The 21,996-nt window shown below is 42.8% G+C and overlaps 1 protein-coding gene across 3 annotated transcripts in view; it reads right to left on the reverse strand.

Annotated features, from left to right (window-relative positions):
* Positions 1-21,996, reverse strand: part of CA8 (carbonic anhydrase 8) — a 94,798-nt gene that overhangs the window by 37,892 nt on the left and 34,910 nt on the right. For all 3 annotated transcript variants that reach the window (XR_004279461.1, XM_032315482.1, XM_032315483.1), the window contains exons 4-7: positions 12,940-13,035; positions 5,973-6,035; positions 3,714-3,762; positions 1,571-1,683 (exon numbers count right to left, since the gene is read on the reverse strand). Coding sequence is in view for 2 of the 3 variants with exons in the window: in XM_032315482.1 (XP_032171373.1) it covers positions 1,571-1,683; positions 3,714-3,762; positions 5,973-6,035; positions 12,940-13,035 (321 nt within the window). In the remaining variant the exon portion in view is untranslated. The remainder of the gene's footprint in view (positions 1-1,570; positions 1,684-3,713; positions 3,763-5,972; positions 6,036-12,939; positions 13,036-21,996) is intronic.

A 21,996-nucleotide genomic window follows, 5' to 3' on the forward strand; every position in this document is an offset into this window, starting at 1 on the left:
ACTCATCATAAAATCCATTTCTTCTTTCTCTGGGACATGAATCTGGAATGCACATCCCAGCTCAGCAGGGAATCTGCTAAGACTCTCTCTCCTTCCGCCCCTCCCGAGTTCATGTGTGCATACTCCTGTGCTGGCTTGCTCTCTAAAATAAATAAATAAATCTCTTCTGTGATAGGTCACTGAAAGGTTGAGGTTGGTTTGTTACAGCAGCTACCATCTTTGTGGTTAAAATCCAAACCCACAATTATTAGTCCAAAGCTTTATCCCTAACATTAGAGTCAAATTTCTGATTTCTTTCCTCTCCTTTACCAGACTTACTCATACTATTTTTGGGGCATTGTTCCCTGTCCCCCCTAGGCCAGGCTGGGTTTCTTTCCTATGTGTGCCAGGAACACCTTACTTCTCACAGCCAGCATAACCCATCTGTAGGATTCTTTGCCTTGTCCACTCTTGTAAACATCTTGAGGACAAAAACTGTTTTAATCTCCATATCCTTTGTGTGTCTGCTTGGCACTCAGGAATAGCTTCTTTGAAGAACACAGGGATAAATGAATAAATAAGGGATCTGTCATATTAAAAATATGAAAGCCTCAAGGTGGTGTGATCCAAGTCTGTAAAAGGCTGGAGAAGCTAATTTGGGAAGTTTTAAAGTCTATCCTTAGAAAAACAAAAAGAAGAAGAAACTGTTAAAGGTTGAAAGGATTTTGTAGATTTAAGGACAAGCAAAGGATGGCTTTACTGAGTAGTTAATAAACTTGAGGCTCTTAGAAAGTAATAGGAGATGTAATAAAAATTTGTTAAAAAAAAAAAAGGTCTCTAAAGGAAACTTCATTTGTTTGGAGTAGTCTAAGCCTTCTGAGGTTGATTATGAAGGAAAAAATACAGCCTTTTAGAACACATCCCTTAGATCCCTGGAGGACAGGAGACATTTAAAGCACCTCTTTTGTAATAATATCAAAATCATTATTTAAACATATTGTAATGATGTTGCCTCAGGTTCCACTAGCTAACATCCCATGACAGTTCAACTCAGTGCCCCCACCGACTGGGCATCAGCCTTTAGTGCACTGAGGCCAAGCCCAAGGTAAGAAGTACGTGACCAGAAGTGGAGCTGGAGAACAATCCAGCTCTTTCCAGAGCATTCTTTTTACCTCCTTCACCCTTCTGCTTACAGAACTCGTCCTGCGCAAGCCAAGAAAGAAGTATCACAAAGCCCCATGACTCACAGAAATAACCAACATTTTCACTTCCAAGACCTTTCTCCTCTCCACTCCTGGGGAATCCCACACAAAGAAATAACTAGACTAATCAAAAGTCTGACTATTTCAGTGACTTCTATTTACTCTATAAAAACTAACTTTTAAAATACAGATCATAAACGATAGCTGGGTTTTATTCATCCCTGACCTTTCGATTGCTTTCACTGGTTCAAGACATCTAACTTTCATCTGTGGAGATGTGACTGATCTAAAGGAAGCTAAGACATAAAACAGACATTTCCCTTTTACAGAAACAATATTTAACCTTTAACTCAGAACTTCTTCTGAACGATTTAAAGTGCTGTACTCACCTGCAGCTGGGATATCGTTAAAGGATATCGGAATAATATCCAGGTAACACCTTCACTGCAAGGCGGAATGGTAAGAGAGCCTTCATACACCCAATAATCCCGAAGCAAAGGATCTGTGCAACCGGGTGAACATGGCACGAAAAAGTAAGTTAATTAATAGTACTTTGGAGGAGGCCAACAATAACTTTCCAGAATTACAAATCGTCTAAACAACAATTTTCAGAATGAGGTCATTTTAAACTACAGCCTCACACCTGTATTCTTAAACTGATCGTCAGGGAGAAAATAACCAATGGGAAAATACGATGAGCCCTCGTTCTAGTATTAATACTGATTTCGAACCATGTATCACTCTGTGAGCCAAAGATGGCTCTACAAAGTTGATAGACTTATACATATATGAACATATAGGTCCAGTTCAGTCACTTTCTCTATTTTTTTTTAAAGATTTTACTTATTTGACAGAGAGAGATCACAAGTAGGCAGAGAAGCAAGCAGAGAGAGAGAGAGAGAGAGAGGAGGAAGCAGGCTCCCTGCCGAGCAGAGAGCCCGAATCAGGACTCGATCCCAGGACCCCAAGATCATGACCTGAGCCGAAGGCAGACGCTTAACCAACTGAGCCACCCAGGTGTCCCAGGTTTAGTCACTTTAGAAGACATGTATCTGTGTTGTTTTTTACTATATTGAAGAATTTCCCTGACTTATTCATACCTAACCCACACTTACTACCTGTGAGGTACTCTTCTAAGCATTTCACATGAATTCATTTAACCCTCACAGGAAACCAATGAGACGGGTATTATTGTTAGCCCTGTTTTCCAGATGGGGAAACTGAAGCACAGAGGGTGACATAATTTGCCCAAGGTCACTCAGCTAATAACTGGCAGAGCCAGGTTCAACACCAAGCCGTCTGACTTCAAAGACTGCACTTTTAAACATTCTGTTCTATGATAATTGTCTTTCTCTGACAGACTTATTTTGCTTAGCATAATAGATATGATCTCTCTCACAGGAGGAATTTGAGAGGCCGGGCAGGGGTTCATGGGGGGTAGGGAGGGAAAAATGAAACAAGATGGGACCCGGGAGGGAGACAACCGTAAGAGACTCTTAATCTCAGGGAACAAACTGAGGGTTGATGGGGAGTGGGGGGAGGGAGGAATGGGGTGGCTGGGTGATGGACACTGGGGAAGGTATGTGCTATGGTGAGTGCTGTGAATTGTGTAAGACTGATGATTCACAGACCTCTACCCCTGAAGCAAAAAATGCATTATATGTTAATTAAAAAAATAATAAAGGAGAAGTTTTTGCATTTTTACATGCAATGATTTTTAAAAGAATCTAAAGGCATTCTGTGATAATAAAGCAATTTTTACTATTAAAAAATAAACATTCTGTTCTAGCTCTCTCTATACATCTCCCTCAACAGCAAAATACTGAGGTCCTATTATGACAGGACAAAAGAAATCTTTTAGTTCTGCATTAGAGGAATTCATGATCAAATATGATGGATAGATGTTCAACACATGGCAAAAACTGGTTTGTTGTAAAGCAACTAAAGGTAGGCCACAGATGATACAATATATCAGCCTACGTGGTTTTGTTTAAAACACTGAGAAACAGCATATAATTTAGGCAGAGAGATATGAAGACCAAAATTTTGAACAAAACCACCTTTAACTACAAACTATGCTTTGAGTATTTTATACCAAATTCTTACATGTTTAGGTATACCTACGTAATTAAGAGTAACATCTGTATGATAGTAGCACTGCAAAGACTTTACCTTAAATAATTAGATATAAACTTTATTTCACTCTAGAGATTAGTAAGAACCTCACTGACCAATCCTAGAAGTATATTAATGTTATGTTATTACACTCATGCTTTACACAGAGGTAGCAATTCTTGCAAATGAAAATCCAAAAGAAACTCTTCAGAGAATAATGGAAAAAGTGACAAAATGTTTGTTTCAAAAGGTTACTCATGTTTAGAGCAATCTGAAAGTACTACCTACGACAGAGAATGTAAACTGTAAAGAAACTTTATTAACTAATAATATATAGTCGTATTTATTTGAAAGGAAACAACGCAATCATATTCACACAGTTAAAATTCTTCTAACACAACCGCAATTAACACCTACCTGGTAATAAAGTGTTAGGATTAAAGCAGGGTATTGTTTTGGACTTCCCCTGAAAAAGAAAAAAATTCACCGTATGTTATCGTAAGATTCCTCAATTTTAGAATAAAAAAATTACTAGCACTAAGGACCCAGGTTGACATCTTTTCTGAATGGCATCCCCGACTCCTGATGTCTATAGATGTCCCACTCTGTTTTCTCAGGGGAGCAGCAGCGACTGATTCCAACAAGACACACCTACTCTAACTCCATGGCTACGTCGCTGTGACCACAGTTCAATTCTCCCTATAATTTCAGAGTGATGTTTACAACTGTCTGTCTATTATGTTGTCTGTCCCAGTTTTCCTGCTCCTAAGCACATCCACACCAAAGACCTGGGTTTTGGTGTAAAATGCCTGAATCCTGGTTCAGAGAACTCCTTTGAAATGACCTTCCTCCTGCTACTCTGACCTCAGCTCTTAACCTTCTTGGCATTACAACCTGCCTCCTAAATTCTCATTCTGTTTCCTTTGCATTTGGAAAGGAAATGATCTATGTCTCTATGATCTATTCGAGATCCTCTCTTCCTCCAGAGGGGAAAACTAACACCTGAATGAAAATATTCAATTCTACTAATGCCTGGGTGGCACAGTCGGTAGGCATCTGTCTCTTAGTTTCGGTTCAGGTCGTGATCTCAGGGTCCTGAGCTCGAGCCCCGAGACAGGCTCTGCACTCAGCATGGAGTCTGCTTGAGATTCTCTCTCCCTCCGCCTGCCCCTCCAGCTTATGCGCTCTCTCAAATGACTAAATTTTTTTAAAAATATATTCAATTCTAATCCACTTTTATCAAAGTTGTATTTAAATTTCAATAAAATAATTTCAATAAAATATTTGTGCCATTGTTCAATCATCACATTTGCAATCACTATTTTAAATAATGTCCCTTAAATTGCTCATGCCCTAGAGGCAAACAGACCTGTCATGGTAGCTGGAGTTTCTTGTAAGATTACTCTGTCAAAGCAGACATAAGAGGTTAATACATAACCTCTTAGTCTCTTCCTTACTTCTAGGAAAGATTTGACACATTGTAAGAATCCAGCTTACTTGCTTCCCACCAGCCCCCTGTATTCCATAAAGACAGAGGTCGTATGAGCTGAAGCAATGAAAGAAAATTTCTCAACCCATTTCTATTAGACAAATGTCAGCCGAAATGTGTTCCTCTCCCTTCTTACCAGCTTTTTGACTAGTCTGTGCTCTCCCTTGGTAGCTGGATTCATTCTAAGCCTGCTCAGGAAATCTCTGGTAGACATTTTTTCCCTCATCCAAGATGCCCTGGGCTTGCACCAGCCTCAAGCTAATCAGACTTCACTTCCAGATTGATTTTTGGATTGGCCGTGGGTCTTCTTCGAATCTCTGCACTATCTCTGCAGTAGCTATCCAGTATTAAATTACTGCCCTCTGAGGACACTCATATTCCATCGATTCAATGCGCACGTGAAAAGCACTGGTTATAACAGAGCTTGGCTTCCAAGCAAAGCTGGGCTGAATCACTACAGAATCGTATCAAACTAAATCACCTTCTCTGCGATACCTGATCTTACAGCTTATGCATACTTGCCTTTTTTTTAACATAAATACTTTTTAGTATAGTTGCCATAATTTTTGTTTCAATTACACAACTTTCCTATAACCAATGGGCAGAAGGAGTTAATTCCACAGGCCTGGATTGCTCAAAAAGCAGCTCGTCATGAGGACTGGCCTTGATTGGCTCTGAGGTCTCAGAATCTTCTGCCTGATAAGAGTGTTTCATATGCCGGAGGCCTTGGGCCACACTGTTCCAGTTGGACCAGAGGAGTTTATGACAATGTGATTTATGATGAAGGCTTGGTTTGGCTGGGGCAGGGGGTAAGGCTGGGGTTAGTTACACAGACACTTCATGCCCACATAACGGACTCCTAATAAAATCCCTGTACACAAAGGTTCAGTGAGCTTCTCTAGTTGGTCAAATGAGCTGTGGCATACCACGGTCGAAAGAGTTAGGTTCATCCCGTGATTCCACTGGGAGGGCACAGCTGGAAGCTTATGACTGGTGTCTCCTGGACTTAGCCCATGCGCCTCCACACTGTCCTCCTTTTTGATCTGTGTCTTTCCTCTGTCATAAACCACAACCAGGAGAGTAACAGCTACTCTGTGAGTCCTTTGTACGCATCATCAAATCTGAGAGTGGTCTTGGGGACTGCTTTCATAGCCGGTATTTTTATTTTCTTTTAAATAAGGACTTACCTTGTACTGAATATCCTGGAGGATTTCAGTCACAGCCTTCAAGCCTACGTGTTCTTTTCCTATCTGCAATACACAAAGCATAAACCATACCACAACTATCTTTAAATACTCTGCTTTCATTCAAAAGAACTAACAGAAAGTGAAGCTCAAGTCCTTCTGAATTTCCTTCTCTAGGAATAAATGACCTTTTCATTAATAACCAGGTCAGCATCTACAGAGGGCGATTAAAGTTGTAAGAGAGGCTAGTACAGGAAAGTGTTAGTTCTAAGACATTTTCGAGAATTCATTCTAAATTCATCTTACTAGGTAGAGATTACTACCCACTGTGCAATCCGCAGTCGACCCCTGAACAATGAAGGGGTTAAGGGCACTGACCCCTGTGCTGTTGGAAATCACGTACAATGTGTGACTCCCCTCAAAACTTAACTGTTAATAGCCCACTGTTGACCAGAAGCCTTACGGATGACAGCAGTCAATTAACATGTATTTTTGAATGTGACATGTATTATATACTCTATTCTTACAATAAGTTAGAGAAAAGAAAATGTTATTAGGAAAATCCTAAAAAAGGGAAAATACATTTACAGTACTATAAAAAATTCATGCATAAGTGGACCCGTGCAGTTTCAAAGTCAAGTTTGTTCAAGGCCAACTGTATATCAAAGGATATAATACTGCAATTTAATATTTCAAGGATATTTCTAAATTAACATTGCTCATCACATTTCAAACCCTTTCATTTTTTTACCTCCGGCATTTCTAGATCATTGTTATAAAGATTGTACCTATACTGGGGGTGGTGGGTGGATCTGTTGTTAAGCCTCTGCCTTTGGCTCAGGTCATGATCCCAGGGTCCTGGGATTGAGACCTACGTTGGGCTCCCTGCTCAGTGGATAGCCTGCTTCTCCCTCTCCCTTTCTCCCTCTCCCCCACCCCCACTCGTGCTCAGTCTCTCTCTCTCTCTCAAATAAATAAATAAAACCTTTTTAAAAAGACCGGACATAATTGTATAACCACCATTTTATTCTTAAATTCATCAAAATATGCTGCTCGTAGCTTTCTATTTTAAAACATTATGTATCATTACATATTTTTAGTGTAAAAAATGCTCCACAGTTTGTGAGATTTCAAAAGAAATTTGACATTAAGTATTCCTGACTTTAACTTTTAAAAACTGTAAGTGCCATCTGATCTCCACTTTTCAACCAGGTTTCAATGGCCCATGATAATGGAGGACAATAGCAACAGGAGATCATTTAAACTCTGAGATAAACAATGTTATTATATGCTTTCTCTCTGCCCCACACATTTGTGCAGGATGACCTACAGGTGCCAGAACAGCTGTCAACCTCTCAACGTTCTCCGTTTCTCTCCACATGCACCAAGTGTGAAATATGCCAGGTGAAGGGGCATCAGAGAGAAAAGAGACGAAACAAGACACTTACATAATCCAAGATAGGCCGATCAGTTCAAAAGAGTCCAGACTTAACTATTTCCCAAGTGTCTGCAATTCCTCAGACAGGCTCAAAAGATGGAAAATGAATTCTCTAAAGTTAAGAAAATAATACTTGAGGCAAATGCACGAGTAAGTGCAGAGTCCTGGGCCCGACCTTTGGGGGCAGTGGGCCTCCCTCTTCATTGTACTGGTTTAACAGTGAGGTAGCACTTGGAGGACTTCACCTTGGCCGGTGTTTTTCCTTCCATGCATCTCCTATCAGATTACAACTCTTCGAAGAGTCCTTATCTGAATCCAGTAGGGCTACATACTGGAGAGGTTCAGGACCAAGGCTGCCCTCACAGGATGCTCAGGTCTGAACCTGTGTCGGAGGCAGGCCCCTGGCCAGGGCGGCCTCTGCCATTAAAAGATGGTGCCTGGCTAGTTGCCAGGTTAGGATTGCCTCGTGAGACTAAGCGGAACGCCCAAAGAGGAAGTAAACAGCGTTGGTTGCTAGCGAAGTTGTTGGTTTAGGTGCACAGCCTGATTCGCTCCCTCCTATACCCTGCTCGCTGATTGGTCATGTAAGCGTATATAAGTGTGTAGACTTGCGGAAATAAAGAGAGAGAAGATGCATCTGAACTGGGGCTTCTTGTCGTCCTTGCGGGTCGAGGGCGATAAATGGTGCCGGCACCCGGGAACTAAATAAAGGAAACTTGCAGGTAATCCGCGGTAAAGCGGGGAGTAAAGGTCCGCAGGTAAGCGGGGACATTAGCCACGTTCAAAAGTGGGAATTCCGCGGTAAAGCGGGGAGTAAAGTTCGACTGAAGTATATGCGTGTAAAAAGTTAATGTGCTAGTTAGTGTCTTTAACGTCCGCGTCTGTTGTCTGAAGTATCTAAAGTGCGGTTGGAAGGGTCTTTAAAAGACCTGCTGAAAGCCAATGGAACTCTACTAAAAGCAAAAACTGCTCGGGCCTTTTTGAATACAGTGGAAAAGGCGACTCCATGGTTCCTAGATGAAGGCTTGCTAAACATACCTCAATGAGACCACCTGTGATCCAGGGTTTGGCCCCTGTGAAACCTATTAATGCCTCAGGGCCATATCAACCTTTTAAGTTGCTCAGGTGCACCAATAACAGGGTATGGCCACCGGAGTGGTCTGGATGTCAGAGTACCTTGCGCTCAGTTTACATCAATGAAATGCATAGCTTTACATTCACTCCACGCTTTCCTACTTATAAAAATAATACCTTTACAGGGTACAATTATTCCTTTCAAAATCCTAAGCAAAGCAATCCCTTCTCTCCCTTTGATGCATGGCAGGTCTGTAACTTGCTAGGAGCATGTACTGATATCTCAGCAGTGTCCATGTTAAATGGTGGCAAATTCCTCAACTGTTCTTATAAACAAAGTGACTCTAGTACCTTTGAGACAACAGTTCATGTGTCTTGTCCCCATAATATTACTTATCAGCCCACTCCCATATGCGTCTCGCCACCGTTCCTTTTCCTTGAAACAAATGCTAGCGAGCTGAATGATACGTTGAATTGCACTAAGAATTGCTATCTTTCCCAGTGCTGGTTGTCACAGCCTTCAAGCTGGCTGTGATTATGCGTATCCCTACCCATGTTCCTATCCCAGTTTCCATTCCAGAGGACAAGTTACCGGTGGTGCTATCCAGAAAGAAGAGAGATTTTGGTATCACAGCCGCCGTTGTGACAGCATTGGCTATATCTACAGCAGGTGCCACGGCAGCAGCAGTCTCGCTTGCTGCAACTATACCCACTGCGGAAGCTGTGAACACCTTGCAGAAGGAACGGCGGCTGCCCTTCAAACACAGACTCAGATCAATGCACATCTGCAAGCAGGAATCCTGATAGTCAACCAGAGAGTGGATTTGGTTCAAGAACAAGTGGACATTTTGGGGGCCCTACTGGGACTGGGATGTATAGCACCTTTCCCGGCAATTTGTGTAACTCCCATAGCCTATACTAATATGAGTGACTTACAGAATGTCTCCTGACAGCTCTCCCAATACTTGTGGGGGAATTAGTCCGCAGAATTCCAAAACTACACTCAGCACCTGCTACTAGGCATAACAAGGATAAATAACACCAGAGTTGAGCTTGCAACCCTCCCGGAGATAATCAAAACATTGCAAGATGTGTTAACCTTTACGAAACAATGAGCTAGCATAATTGGTCTGATGACAATCCTCATAGTGGGCTTGATTCTACTAGTAAGGAAACTGCAAATTTGGAGGCGACAGCAACCTAGGCAACAGCAAGCCATGGTGCAGGCCTTGTTAGCCATCGAGGCTGGAACATCCCCCCAACTGTGGCTAAGTATGCTGGATCGGTAGTCAACGACGGGTAAGATTGGTGGGGGAAATACACCAACCTAAGATAGGACGTAGATCATTGATATCTGCCGTCTCATGACGGGTAAGGATATTCCCCGCCACTGACAACCTAAGACAGGCACGATCCCTGCCATAAAAGAAAAAAGGGGGAGATGTCGGAGGCAGGCCCCTGGCCAGGGCGGCCTCCACCATTAAAAGATGGCTGAAAGCAGAGGTCAGTGCCCTGCGGGTACCCTCCGATGCACACTCTGACCCATGGGCACGAGGCTATCCTCCTCGGACTAAACCATCCTCCTCAGATACTACCCGGCTCTACTTGGGGCGTAGTTATATTGTCACCACCTTTTTAAAAAAATGACCCACTGGTCACCCTCTCGTCGTCCTCACCTCCTGCAATCGCTAAGAGGACCTCGACTCCCTGGAATGTATCTTTGGCCCTGAAGCCCGTGGCTTACAGCCTCATTCCACCTCAGCACTCATCCTGAGAACATTCCTGAGAACATTCCCTGAATTTGTTTTCCCTCTGAAAACTTCAGCTCCAAAGACCATTCCCTTTGACCACAGTGTGTCATCCATGCAGCTCTTACCCTCTCCTCTCTCTCTCTCCCCATTCACTGATCTAAGGAGCCACAGCTCCCAGGGGCCTCTTGGCTTTGTCTCTTTCCCTTCCTGACACCTTTCTAGCCATCCTCCATTCTCTCATCCCTGTGTCGTCCTAAGCCATCTGCTCTGCAAGAGATCAATGCATCAATTCTCAAGAAGTCTTCTACTCTTCTACTTGGATAGAGAAACAAGCCACAAGATCTCGTCCCGCACCATCTATGATGCTCAGTCTCAAGTGGGTCTTCCACACTGACTGCCACATCTGTTACCACTCTCCTCTGGGCTATTTCAAAACCCAACGCTACACCCATGCTTCCCTTGCTCTAGAAATAATTCCACTTCATGTGTCTCAGAGATGATGAAGGTCATCAGGCATGAGCCCCTCTAACTTCATGCCTTTCTTCACATTTAAATCCATCCCGTTTCTACCCACCCTCTCTTCCTGCTCTGCTCTGGTTAAAGTGTGGATGCCCCCTCATTTCCGAGGTTAGTCTACCCACAAAAGCTCTCCATCCAGCATCTTCTTGTCTCCTCCAGAACTCTTATATATCAAGTTATCACTTTTTTCTCCAGTATTTCTAAACTCTGCATCTGCACTCATGCTTTTTGCTCAGAATAAACATATAGGCAGATCGCAGATCTTGAAATGAGACAAAGAGAACTTTCCTATACATCAGCACAAGTTATTACCCCCATCTGTTTTTCCTTTCTTGAGCCACGCTTCTTGAAAGGGAAACCTACGCTCACCACCCCTGCCTCCTCCCCTGCCTCCCCCCACCTCCCCGCCCCGCCTCCCATTCTCCCACTCCTCCTGCAGAAGTGTGAGAGCCCCAGATGGACTTCAGCCCCTCTCGTCTCCACTTCAGTGGACACTCCTCATCAGTCCTTCTTTCTTTCATGAGATTCTGCTCTCAGACTTTCTGTAAGTTGACTCTCTTCTAGATAACCACAATGGCTCCTCCCAGCAAACTCGGGGAAAGTTAGAACAGGTGCACGTGCTTGTAAGCTTCCCCGGGGCCTACAACCATGAGCTTCTTCCTGGAATACTGATGCTGGTTCCCAGAGCCCTAGCTTTCAACCTATGCCACCTGACCTATGCTAAGGATAAGTAAGTGAGAATATTCTCGTATTCAATTCCATTCACAAATATTTAATGAATACCAACTCCAGAGATGAAACGAACATGCTTACTTCTCCTCTTGATATGACTGTTCAGTTATTTGTTTTATTTTATTTAATTCTTATTTTTTAATAACAAGACATTGCCTTCTACTTCTATTGCCTCAACTTCTCAAATTTGAACACTTTATTCATTTTTTCAGGTTACAAAAGTAGACTTCAATAGTTACTACTTTAGTACACTAGAAGTCATCAAAACACTTTTATCAGTGTCTTGATAACATGATTTTATTCTGCTTATACAATGCAGTTATAAAATAGGCCCTTGCCTATAAAAAAAATAAGAAGCCATAAAGTAAAGAGTAAGAAGGTTCATTTAAAACTCTGGGTATTTGCTTTTAAATTCTGTGACAGGTGTCCTGATTTTAAAATATTAAAAGGCTAAAACCTTTCTGTCAATAGACAAATACCTGAGAGGGAAACTTATAAAGGAAAACTGCTGTGCTTAATATTACTATTGAAATATATACAACACCAAAAAAGCAGGTTTGCAAAGGCCCCACTTTCTTTGAAAAATTAAGTTACTGACAATCACTGTTCTCATATGACTGCTCTAGTTTCACATTCTCCAAAAGGAGAGCCCAGAACCACACTGAACTGCAGTTACAGCAATGGTTTCTGGTCTTGACGGTGACACTAAATCTGTATGTGACTATGATCTGTGACCGACCTCTCTGGCCCTTGTAGGACCATTCTGTAGGATGGGGAAGGAGAAAGCAGGGTCTCTTCTACCTCTTCATCTTTTAGGACATCCAACAGACAAGACAAAGTTAAAAAGACTCATGGCAGGGGGTGGGGGACTAGATTAAATTTTTACTTTTGAAAGTAGGTAGTCTGTTTTTTGTATTTCACAAAATTTAATTAATATCCTTTGCCCACTACAGAGCTCAAATCTAAACTCTATATTGACTATATCCACCAAGATCTTCGCCAGTCTTATTTTATCAGTGTTTTCGATCAGACACTTCAAATCATCTTGGAGTAAAAATTATTAATAACGAAGAGCTAAAAGAGTCTACTACATGATTACATTATTGATTTTTCTTCGATTTCACAGCAAGCACCAGGGTCCAAAAACATTTTCTAAAATTCTTTTTCATTAATAAAATGCATTCTGCCTTCAGGAGACATTTTCAACATCATTTCTCCAAAGACCCTGAAGCCCAGTTAGGAGAAAATGTCTACAGACTAAACGAACCATTTGCTACCCTTAAATATGGCTGCTCTCTCGCGAGCCAGAAGAATCAGAGGTCCTCTTCTCAAATGAGTTGTGTTCTCTGCACAGGAGTTTAAGAAGTAATAAAACTGAGAGTACAAAATACTCTGCCAAGGAATCAGAAATAAGGATCTCTGAACAACAGAACAGTCACAGCAGGAGACCATTTACCTGAACAAACAAAGCAATGATGGCAATGCCGTGTGGCTTGCCCACCGCCTCGTCCATACTGCCGAACAGGGTAGAGTTCCAGTGGATCAGATGCAGCTGGGGAGACAAGACAGGTCGTCTCGTTATTGATGCATTTCTAGTGAGAACCACAAGGACAGATCAATTTCTCCTTAACGAGGTCTGTTAGTCTCTGTGGTAACACATGCAACAGAAGTGTCCCAAACAGACACACACACACCACTGCTGGAATCCAGGTTCTCGGAGAGTCTGTCCTCCTCATTTCCAAACAGCTGTCAATGCTCAGTGGCTTGCGGACTCTTGAGTTCCGCTTTAATCCTAATCAGGAGCACATCTAAGGAGACCGGCAGAAGGCTCACTGATTTAGTCGCCTTGCCTTTCATAAACGCTGTCCCCTCTGGTTTTCGAGAGGACAAAATCCCGGGTCTGGGCACAAACACCAGCACTCGTTCCAGGGATCAGTACCCACAAAATCACATGCTGGGTCACCTGGTATTTCCATCAGAACCACGACAAAGCCAGCCTCAAATTCTGGTAAATTATTTCAACTCCCCAAGGATATACAGAGAGAGCACCCTATAATGCGGCCTCTTCCTCAAGTCATGGTAATGTAATGAATGTTGATGGAGAGCTCTAAAAGAAGGCCATTTCCTGCACCAGAGATAAAGTTTTATCTGTGAAGGAATGACAAACTGTGCTCTAGAGGGACTCCCTCACTCCTAGCTTCATAAAGCTTTGTGGCTTTCAAGTTTATCTAGAACATGCACTTGCTCCTACAGCACTGATAAAACACTGGCAAGAAGCCAAATTCAATTCCCTTGTTCAAATCAAATGCCCACTGAAGTCCTTAGGAAAACAGTAGCTAGGTCAACCTTCTGCCGAGAATGCTATCTTCATCACTACAGCTTTTAATCAAGTTATAATTACTTACCACGTTAAAACACTGCCTCGTTTAAAAATCAGTTCGAATCTAAAAGGACAGAGCTAAAATTCAATCACCATGTCATTTTAGCATCCATATTAAAATGTGAAGGTACGTTATCATTGAGAATAGGCACTGATTTGCTTTTTCTACAGCTGAATTTGTCCTACTAGAATGCGAGATTATTAAACTGACCGCTAGAGGGAGGCAATGACGTCCTCTACCTGTAATAGAAGCCGGAACCTAGAAAAACACCACATTCAAGGCCAAGCTAGGACAGGCTATGAAAAGCCAACATGGACCACGACCACCAGTACATGCAACTGTCAAGGCACTGCCTTTGAGAAAACAATGCTCCATAACGATTCAATTAATAATGAAAGACAGACCAATTTTAATCTTTCCTCTTCTGGCTGCAACAATAGCATGGAGTCCCAGTGGTACAGATAAGTGTACAGTGTACCGATAAGAACCGACTACCTTAATTAAATAAACAGAGAAGGCCCAAGGTTGAAATCTATTTTTATTAGACAAATCACAAAGTTCAAATCAACGTTTTTCTTACTTCTCATAGCAACATTATGGGGTATTTTTTTCTAAAATAAAACAAGTCCCCCCAAAACCCTGGTTTCTTTTTGTGTTTCGCCTTGCCACTCCTTAGAACTCAGCAACATTGTTTACTCACACCTGATCTTCCACACCTGCTTGGCGGTCTTTTGCATTTAAAAAATTGAGGGTACCCACGCCATAAGCGGACACTACACACAGTGACTTTGTTTCAGGGAGTGAGTTTACAGTGAAGAAACCAGGCAAACGCTCCCCAGGCCAGAGGGGCAAGGTCAGCAGCTCCAGTCATCAGCATGTGCCGTTGACAGGATGTGGTGCAAATGACACGTTACCCCCATGGCCTGCCCCCCACCCCATAACCCATAACCCCATCTAATCATGAAGAAAACATCACACGGATCCCAGCAGAGGGACAGTCTACAAAATACTTGACCTGACACAAAATATCTTTTGTACTCCTCAGAACAGTCAAGGTCAACAGAAACAAGAAAACCTGAGAATATGTCAGTGACAAAGGGACCTAAAAAGACATGAGAACTAAATGTAACATAGTATCGTAGGTGAGTTCCTGGAACACAGAACAGAAACTAATTTAAAATTAAGGAAAATGAGGGGCGTCTGGGTGGCTCAGCTGGTTAAGCATCTGCCTTCGGCTCAAGTCATGATCCTGGGGTCCTGGGATGGCTCAGTGGGTTAAGGGTCTGCCTTCAGCTCAAGTCATGATTCCCAGGGTTCTGGGATCGAGCCTCACATTGGGCTCCCAGCAAGCCTGCTTCTCCTTCTGCCTGGTCTACCTGCTGCACCCCCTGCTTGTGTGCTCACTCGCTGTCTATGACAAATAAATTAAAAAAAAAAAAAAAAAGTCTAGAAGTTGTTGATGTTGCTGTGAAGGTGCTTTTTAAAGATGTGATAACGCTTCAATCAGTAGACTTTTAGTAAAGTGGATTAATCCCCATAATGTGGGTAAGCTTCATCTAATTCAGGGAAGGCTTGGGAGCAAAGACTGAGGTCCTCTGAAGAAGAAGAAATACTCCCTCCTCCAGGTTATAACATACAAACTCTACCCCCAGTTTCCAATCTCTGACCACCCCTGCAGATTTGGGACTTGCCAGTTCCTGTGATCTCATGAGCCAGTTCCTTAAAACAAATCTTAGTTTCTCCCTTGCCCTCTCTCTCTGTCTCAGATATGTATTCTCAATATATATTTTGTTCCTCTGGAGAACCCTGACCGATGCACAGGTTGTACAGACAAGTGAACACGCAGGAAGTATGGAGACAAATGTTGGTTTAAATATGAACAAGACGAGTAGCCACAGGGATAAAGACAAAGGACACTGACAATTAAAATGACAGTGTTGGAATTTCCTCTCCAAGCCCAAGCAGGGTTGCTGTAGGGAAGGGGCACGGAGGGACAAAACAATTCACAGAGGATCAGAAAATACATACCAGAACTTCTGCTCGTTTATTTATGTCCTCTTTTAAAATTTCAGCTTCCCTATGCCTCACAAAATAATTACATACACAGAAAAAGACAGACCTAGATCAAATACATATGAGCACGTGTATTTATTCCTGAATACGAACAACAGTGAGGATATGTGCTCCAGACCTGCGTAGGGACAGCAGAGTTTGAAGGGAAAGGCGTGGGACACGAAGAACCTGGCTTAGAAAATGATGAAGCGGCCCGTCCAGTCAAAGGGAGGCTGTCGCAGAGGTCCAAGCAGACGCTATTATCAGTTGAGGGAACTGGGAAGTGGAAGCTAGGAAGCTCACTTCAAAGCTGAACAGTAGACACCGGCTCTGGGGTGTGTCTGGCCCGTGGAGAAGACTACAGAGCACAGAGGCGGGGACGCGGACACTTCTGCAACCCTATTGATAAATTCTGAGCAGCAACAGGCTCTCACAAAAGGTCTGTGCGCCAGCAATCAAGTCTTAGAGTCTTGGTTCAGTTCACAGCTCTCTAGCTCTGTGAACTTAAATCACGGACTCGTCTGAGCGTCAGGCTCCGTGACACAAGGAGAGCTGCGTCTTCCCAGTGTGGCTTCTTCACACCTCTCCCCGCCCGCCCAAGGACTCTCTTTATCCCTCCATTTCTCTCCCTGGGCACGATTCATGCTCATTAGCCTTAATCATATGCAGGCAGCAAAGGCCAGGAAGGAGAGGGATGAATTTTCAGAGTGGAGAGTGGCTTACTTGAGAATCAAACCTGAGCGTCTAAATGACCCTGACTGTGGCTGAGGAGTCTGGGGGTGAGACAGCACCTTCGCCACAAGGGCCGCCTGGATTCCTGACGCTCCCACTCACTCTGTCAGGGTCCATGGGACCCAAGATGACTGGGGGCAGGGCTCTGCCTCACCAAGGCCTTCCGGAGCCTGAGCACATAGCACAGCAAGTAGCATAGGGCCTGCCTCTTGCCCCTTGAACCCCAACTCCCACTATGGCTACCAACAACAGTAGCGGAAAAAAGAGAGAACTCTTTAACAGAAACAACAGGGCAGTTCTTCACTCCCCCTGTAGGGACTCCCCCTCAAAAGACAAAAGGTTTTTGGCTTCTTCCCAACCTGGGTATGTCTGAGTAGAAGACAGTGGTTTTCTCTATCGAAGCCAAAGCTTTTCTCACTTACTGTTCTTCCCCCAACCCCCACCATTCCCCAACCGCAAGGCCTCAAGGTATGTGACCTCCTGTGAGGTGTATATGTACATATTGGGGCGACTGCCATGGCTCAGTTGTTAAGCATCTGCCTTCGGCTCAGGTCATGATCCCAGGGTCCTGGGAAGGAGCCCTCCCTGCTCAGCAGGGAGTCTGCTTCTCCCTCCCCTATTCCCCCTGCTTGCGTTCCCTCTCTCACTGTGCCTCTCCCTGTCAGATAAATTTAAAAAAAAAAAAAAAAAAAAAGCACAACGTTCATATTATGGAGAAATAAGACAACAGAGAGCCATTATTCCTCTTACCCACATCATGACCATCATTCCTTCCTATTAAAAAAAACAAAAACAAACAAACAAAAAAAAACTCTGACCCTACAATAACAACTCTAAAGCATCATTTTACAGTTTCAGAGAAAATCTTGGAGCTTTTGCTGTAGGGCTCACAAATTCAAATTTCCTGCAAATGATTACGCCGCTCTGCCATTAGTACCCGTGAAACGTTCATCTTAATGTACTTAACTCACAGCGATAGATAAATTTGTCCAAAGTTATGAAACTGTGACAAGCCATAGACTTATAATCACTTATTTGTCACTGAGAAAAATAAGTTTGAAGATTTTGTGGCAGCCTAACAGAAAGCTATCTTCAAGATAAATGAGGTTTATTATTAACATAAATAACACGACAGCATTAAAGTACAAAAGAATGAATCATGAGGAATGGAAAAGGCAGTGAAGGCTAAAAAGGCACTTATGACTCACAAACTTCTTTCTCCAGCCCTGTGCACTCATTCACACAAATTCTGTGAAGTCTCCTATCCTCACATGCTTGATGGCCAATTCCTTTCAAAGGGCTTCATGTCAGTTTAAGTTCAGTATCGCTAGGATCCACATCAGCTCCCTTCAAAGGTGCCCTCTTACCGGCTTCACCAAGGAGCCCCCACCTCCTGGGCTTGAGACCTTGACCCCCCTGAACAACCCCTTTATTTCCAACTCACCAACGCCTTTCCTGGCTCCTAATTGTTTGCATTATAAAGCTCTATTTCTTGCAGCTTTCACATTTCCTCTGTTAAAAAATGTCTACTTTGCTTTATTTCCTGCCCACACAAGATTAAATTTCTCTAACCTCGTCCTTCCCCATCCCAACTATCTCCAAAATACTCAAACCAAGTGAGACTCCTGACCGTTCACAACAGCCTCCCCATTTTTATGTTCCACTCATTTAGAATGCCACACCCCATCTTGTCCTGAGACTTACCTAAACTCTACCTATTCTCCTGGGCCTCAACAGGCGTTCGACAGAGAGAGACAGACTGAGGACGGACATGACAGGAGATGGAAACAGATACAGCTTGAACCAAGAGATACAAAGGAAAAGAGATAACTGGGTTTTCCAGCCTGTATCACTTCCCAAAAGTAAGATGAGTTCACTCGTAGAGAAGAGTTGAAAGTTACCTCACAACAGTCCAACTGGTCTCCCATGAGTGAGCGACGCAGAATGAGAACTGCATTAAGAAGACAGGCTGAAGTTATGGACTACAGATAGCCTTAGATGTCTAGAGAGAGCTTTACAGAGTCCGCTCACCCGTGCATCCAGTCACAAAAAAGAGTGACAGAAGGGAAAAGACTGAGCTTTCAGAAACAGTGAGCTGAGAAAAGGGGAGTATCAAATATGCAGGAGGAAATGCAGAAAACTCCAAAGTTCTGATGGACAAAAGAGAAAAATCCTTCTAGAAGAAATTGTGATCAACAGTGTCTAGGCTCTGCTACAAAGATACAACAAAACAGAAGAAAATGAGGAGGAGAAGAGATATGGGATTTATTTCTTTTTAAAGATAAATGAGAAGGCACGGGCAATAGCATGAAAGCCACAGAGGCAGAACGTGAAGACATTAGGATAAAACCAGCAGGGCAAGGCCACTCATCCAAGAAGGTGGGCAGGGAGTATCAGAAAACAAATCAAAAGGTAACTAACTATAAGTAAGGGCTAAGTGATTTTTTTTTTAATAAAGAGAAACCATTTAAGTCACCTTTGCCTTTAGTGTTTAAGTCACCTTTGCCTTTAGTGTTCTTTTAATCTATTCTTTCAATGGGCAAGGGTAAAACCTGAGAGAATCACAAGCCACTGGAAGTTTTGATAAATCAGAAGTATTCAGTGCACCTATGAACTCACATGCAATTGCTCCCGAAAACCATTTTCCTGCCAAACTATAGTCACCGAGAACTCTCCTCTGAGCTGGGCCACCCTGGTTTCTGTGTCCTCATTTTGCTTAACTGCTTCCCTTCGTCCCAGAGAAATTCAACGATGGAGCATGGCAGCCCCATCTCCCACTAGATTCTGAGTTTCGGAAGCCAAGAATGTCACTTCCCCTGCTCCCTCACACTCCAAAACACCCATTTTCAAAGCACTCGGGAAGAGTGATGAAATGAGAAAAAAGAAAAGAAAAGATAACGTCTCAGCTACACTTCTGCTGAGAGGGTTGAAACAAAGGAGACGGGAAGTATTCAAATTTTTAAAAGAACGCTAAACAAGTGAACTGTTTTGAGTAACGAAGTGAGAGCAATAATTAAGTGCAGAAGAGCAGAGAGAACAGCCCCTCTCTGCAGATCTCCTCCCTGGAAGAGGCGACCATTCATCTGCAGATAAACTGGGATTTAGTGTGTATCGTTTTCAGGTGCGGCTGCACTTGAAGATGTCACTGTCAATAAATTATGCAGCTACTATGCAGAGAAGGACATTCAAGGTGCAGACAGATAGAATAGTGACAAAGCGCTGTAAAGCATGAAATGGAAAATAAATTATTTGAAATTCTATCTCTGACTGTCACTTCCTTGTTATGTTTGCCTAAACTTAATTATGTATCCTCTTACGCAGGTAGAAGAAAAGTAAGAGGGTCTGGTAAAACATTTCAGAGCAACTTCATCTATTAATATATTAATATCAAAAGCTATTTATAGTGTTCTTAGGGTTCGGAATTGTCGATTCAAAAGGGACCTGAGTTCTCTGAAATTTCTAAAAAGATCTTTTTTCAGAGCAGAATGACCTCGTCATTGAATGCTAATTTCCTTTTGTTTGCTTTGATGTTGCTATCCTCTTCAAAGAGGGCATCTTAGTACTGTTAGGGCTCTTCTCTCAAAAACAGAAGCTTCGTTCAGGAAACTCACTAGGAAAGGCTGGAAAAGCCTTTGGGAGCAGTCATGAATCAAAGAAAAACAAACACATCATTTTAAATTAATTTCTATTTAATGCAAGATCAAAAACAATTAAAACAAATTCTTTCACATTGGCCTCTTTGCTTTCCAAGAAATATCCCCTATCTTGTTTCTTAATCCCCTCTTATTTTATTAAAAAAACAAAAAGAAAAAAGAAAATCTGAATTGTGCATTATAGGCTGCAATTAACTTGCCATAACCAAAATTCTCTATATTTCATTTGTTATTCTGTAAAATAAAGGCAGCTAAGGGGTGTCACAGGGTCTTGATGTTACAGAACGGAAGTCATTTATAGACTGCATCTGTTTGCTCTGTGTGGTGAATCACTAAGTACTGTGTGTATTCTTGCCCTACTGTCCCCAAATAAAAAACACATTAAAAAAGAGTTCTGAAATGATGGCAGCATTCAACAAAACATTTACGGAGCACCAGGAATACCTGGGTTTTAGTGCTCACTGCTTTCAACACTGGAAACACAAAGACCTCAAATCTTTTTTTTTTTTTTTTCAAATATTTATTTGAGGGAGAGAGTGAGAGAGAGAGAGCATGAGAGGGAGAAGCAGACTCCCCATGGAGCTGGGAGCCCGATGTGGGACTCGATCCTGGAACTCCGGGATCATGACCTGAGCCGAAGGCAGTCGTCCAACCAACTGAGCCACCCAGGCACCCTTCAAATCTTTTTATAATATAAGATATGAACAAATAAAAAATATAAAACTTCTAATTCAATGGAATAAAAAGAGCAGAGAAAAGGGTTGGTTGCAAAGTAAATTATAGGGCTGCTTTGGGTGTCTCTCTAGTTATTTAATGTGCTCTGATGTGTGACATTCTCCACCAGGAGCCGCTCACTACAAACTTGACTTCACTTCAATCCTCACTATCCTCTTCCTAATAACAGATGCTGGCACGGCCACCAACACCCCATCTTGATAAGAAGGGAATGGAGTCACAGAAGGCAAAGTACCCCGCCTAGGGTCACACAGCTAACAAGGGACAGAACCAGGAGATGGCCCAGGCGGCTGGGTCCACCCTTCAATGGCAGCTCTGCCCTCCAAAGAGGGAGGGCGGAAGACTGATCTGGGTAGCTTTCGCAGCATGATTGTTCCCACAGTGCATGCAGGAAGGACAAACCACGTTCTCCCTCGAGACAAGAAAAACCAGGGAGAAAGAAGGACGGGTGTACACATCAAGAAATGGCTGTAATCCAGCCGGGCTGTGCCTGATGCCAACAGCACACGGTGCAAAGGCACACACCTGCTGTGAATGAACACTTACTCCCTCTGAGCTCCCTGGGAAATTACTGGAGCTCTAGGAGTCTCTGCTGTGAAGGACGGATCATACTAACATTTAAGGCCCTTACAAGGGCAAGAGATAGGACATGGAAAGCTCCTGGAAAATATCAAGGGAAGTGCTGGCTAGAGCCAGTGAGAGTGGGGAGAAGTAGGAGGGGCAAAAGAAAGGTAATGTATGAAAACTGTATTCAAAGTCTTGGAAAACAAAGGTAAGCTCATCTACCCTCCTTTTGGTTATTTTCTCGTTTTTGCTGAACTCATCTATTTATTTTCCTCAAGGTTAAAGGGAAGGACTAAATTTTCCATTATAGAAAGCTGGATCGCTTCTACCAGAGTTGCAAACTCGCAGGTTAATCCATGAGGGAAAGCCCGTGATGAACAGGGAGGGGGAGAGCGC

Source organism: Mustela erminea, chromosome 16, assembly GCF_009829155.1.
Source record: "Mustela erminea isolate mMusErm1 chromosome 16, mMusErm1.Pri, whole genome shotgun sequence".
Taxonomy (NCBI): Eukaryota; Metazoa; Chordata; class Mammalia; order Carnivora; family Mustelidae; genus Mustela; species Mustela erminea.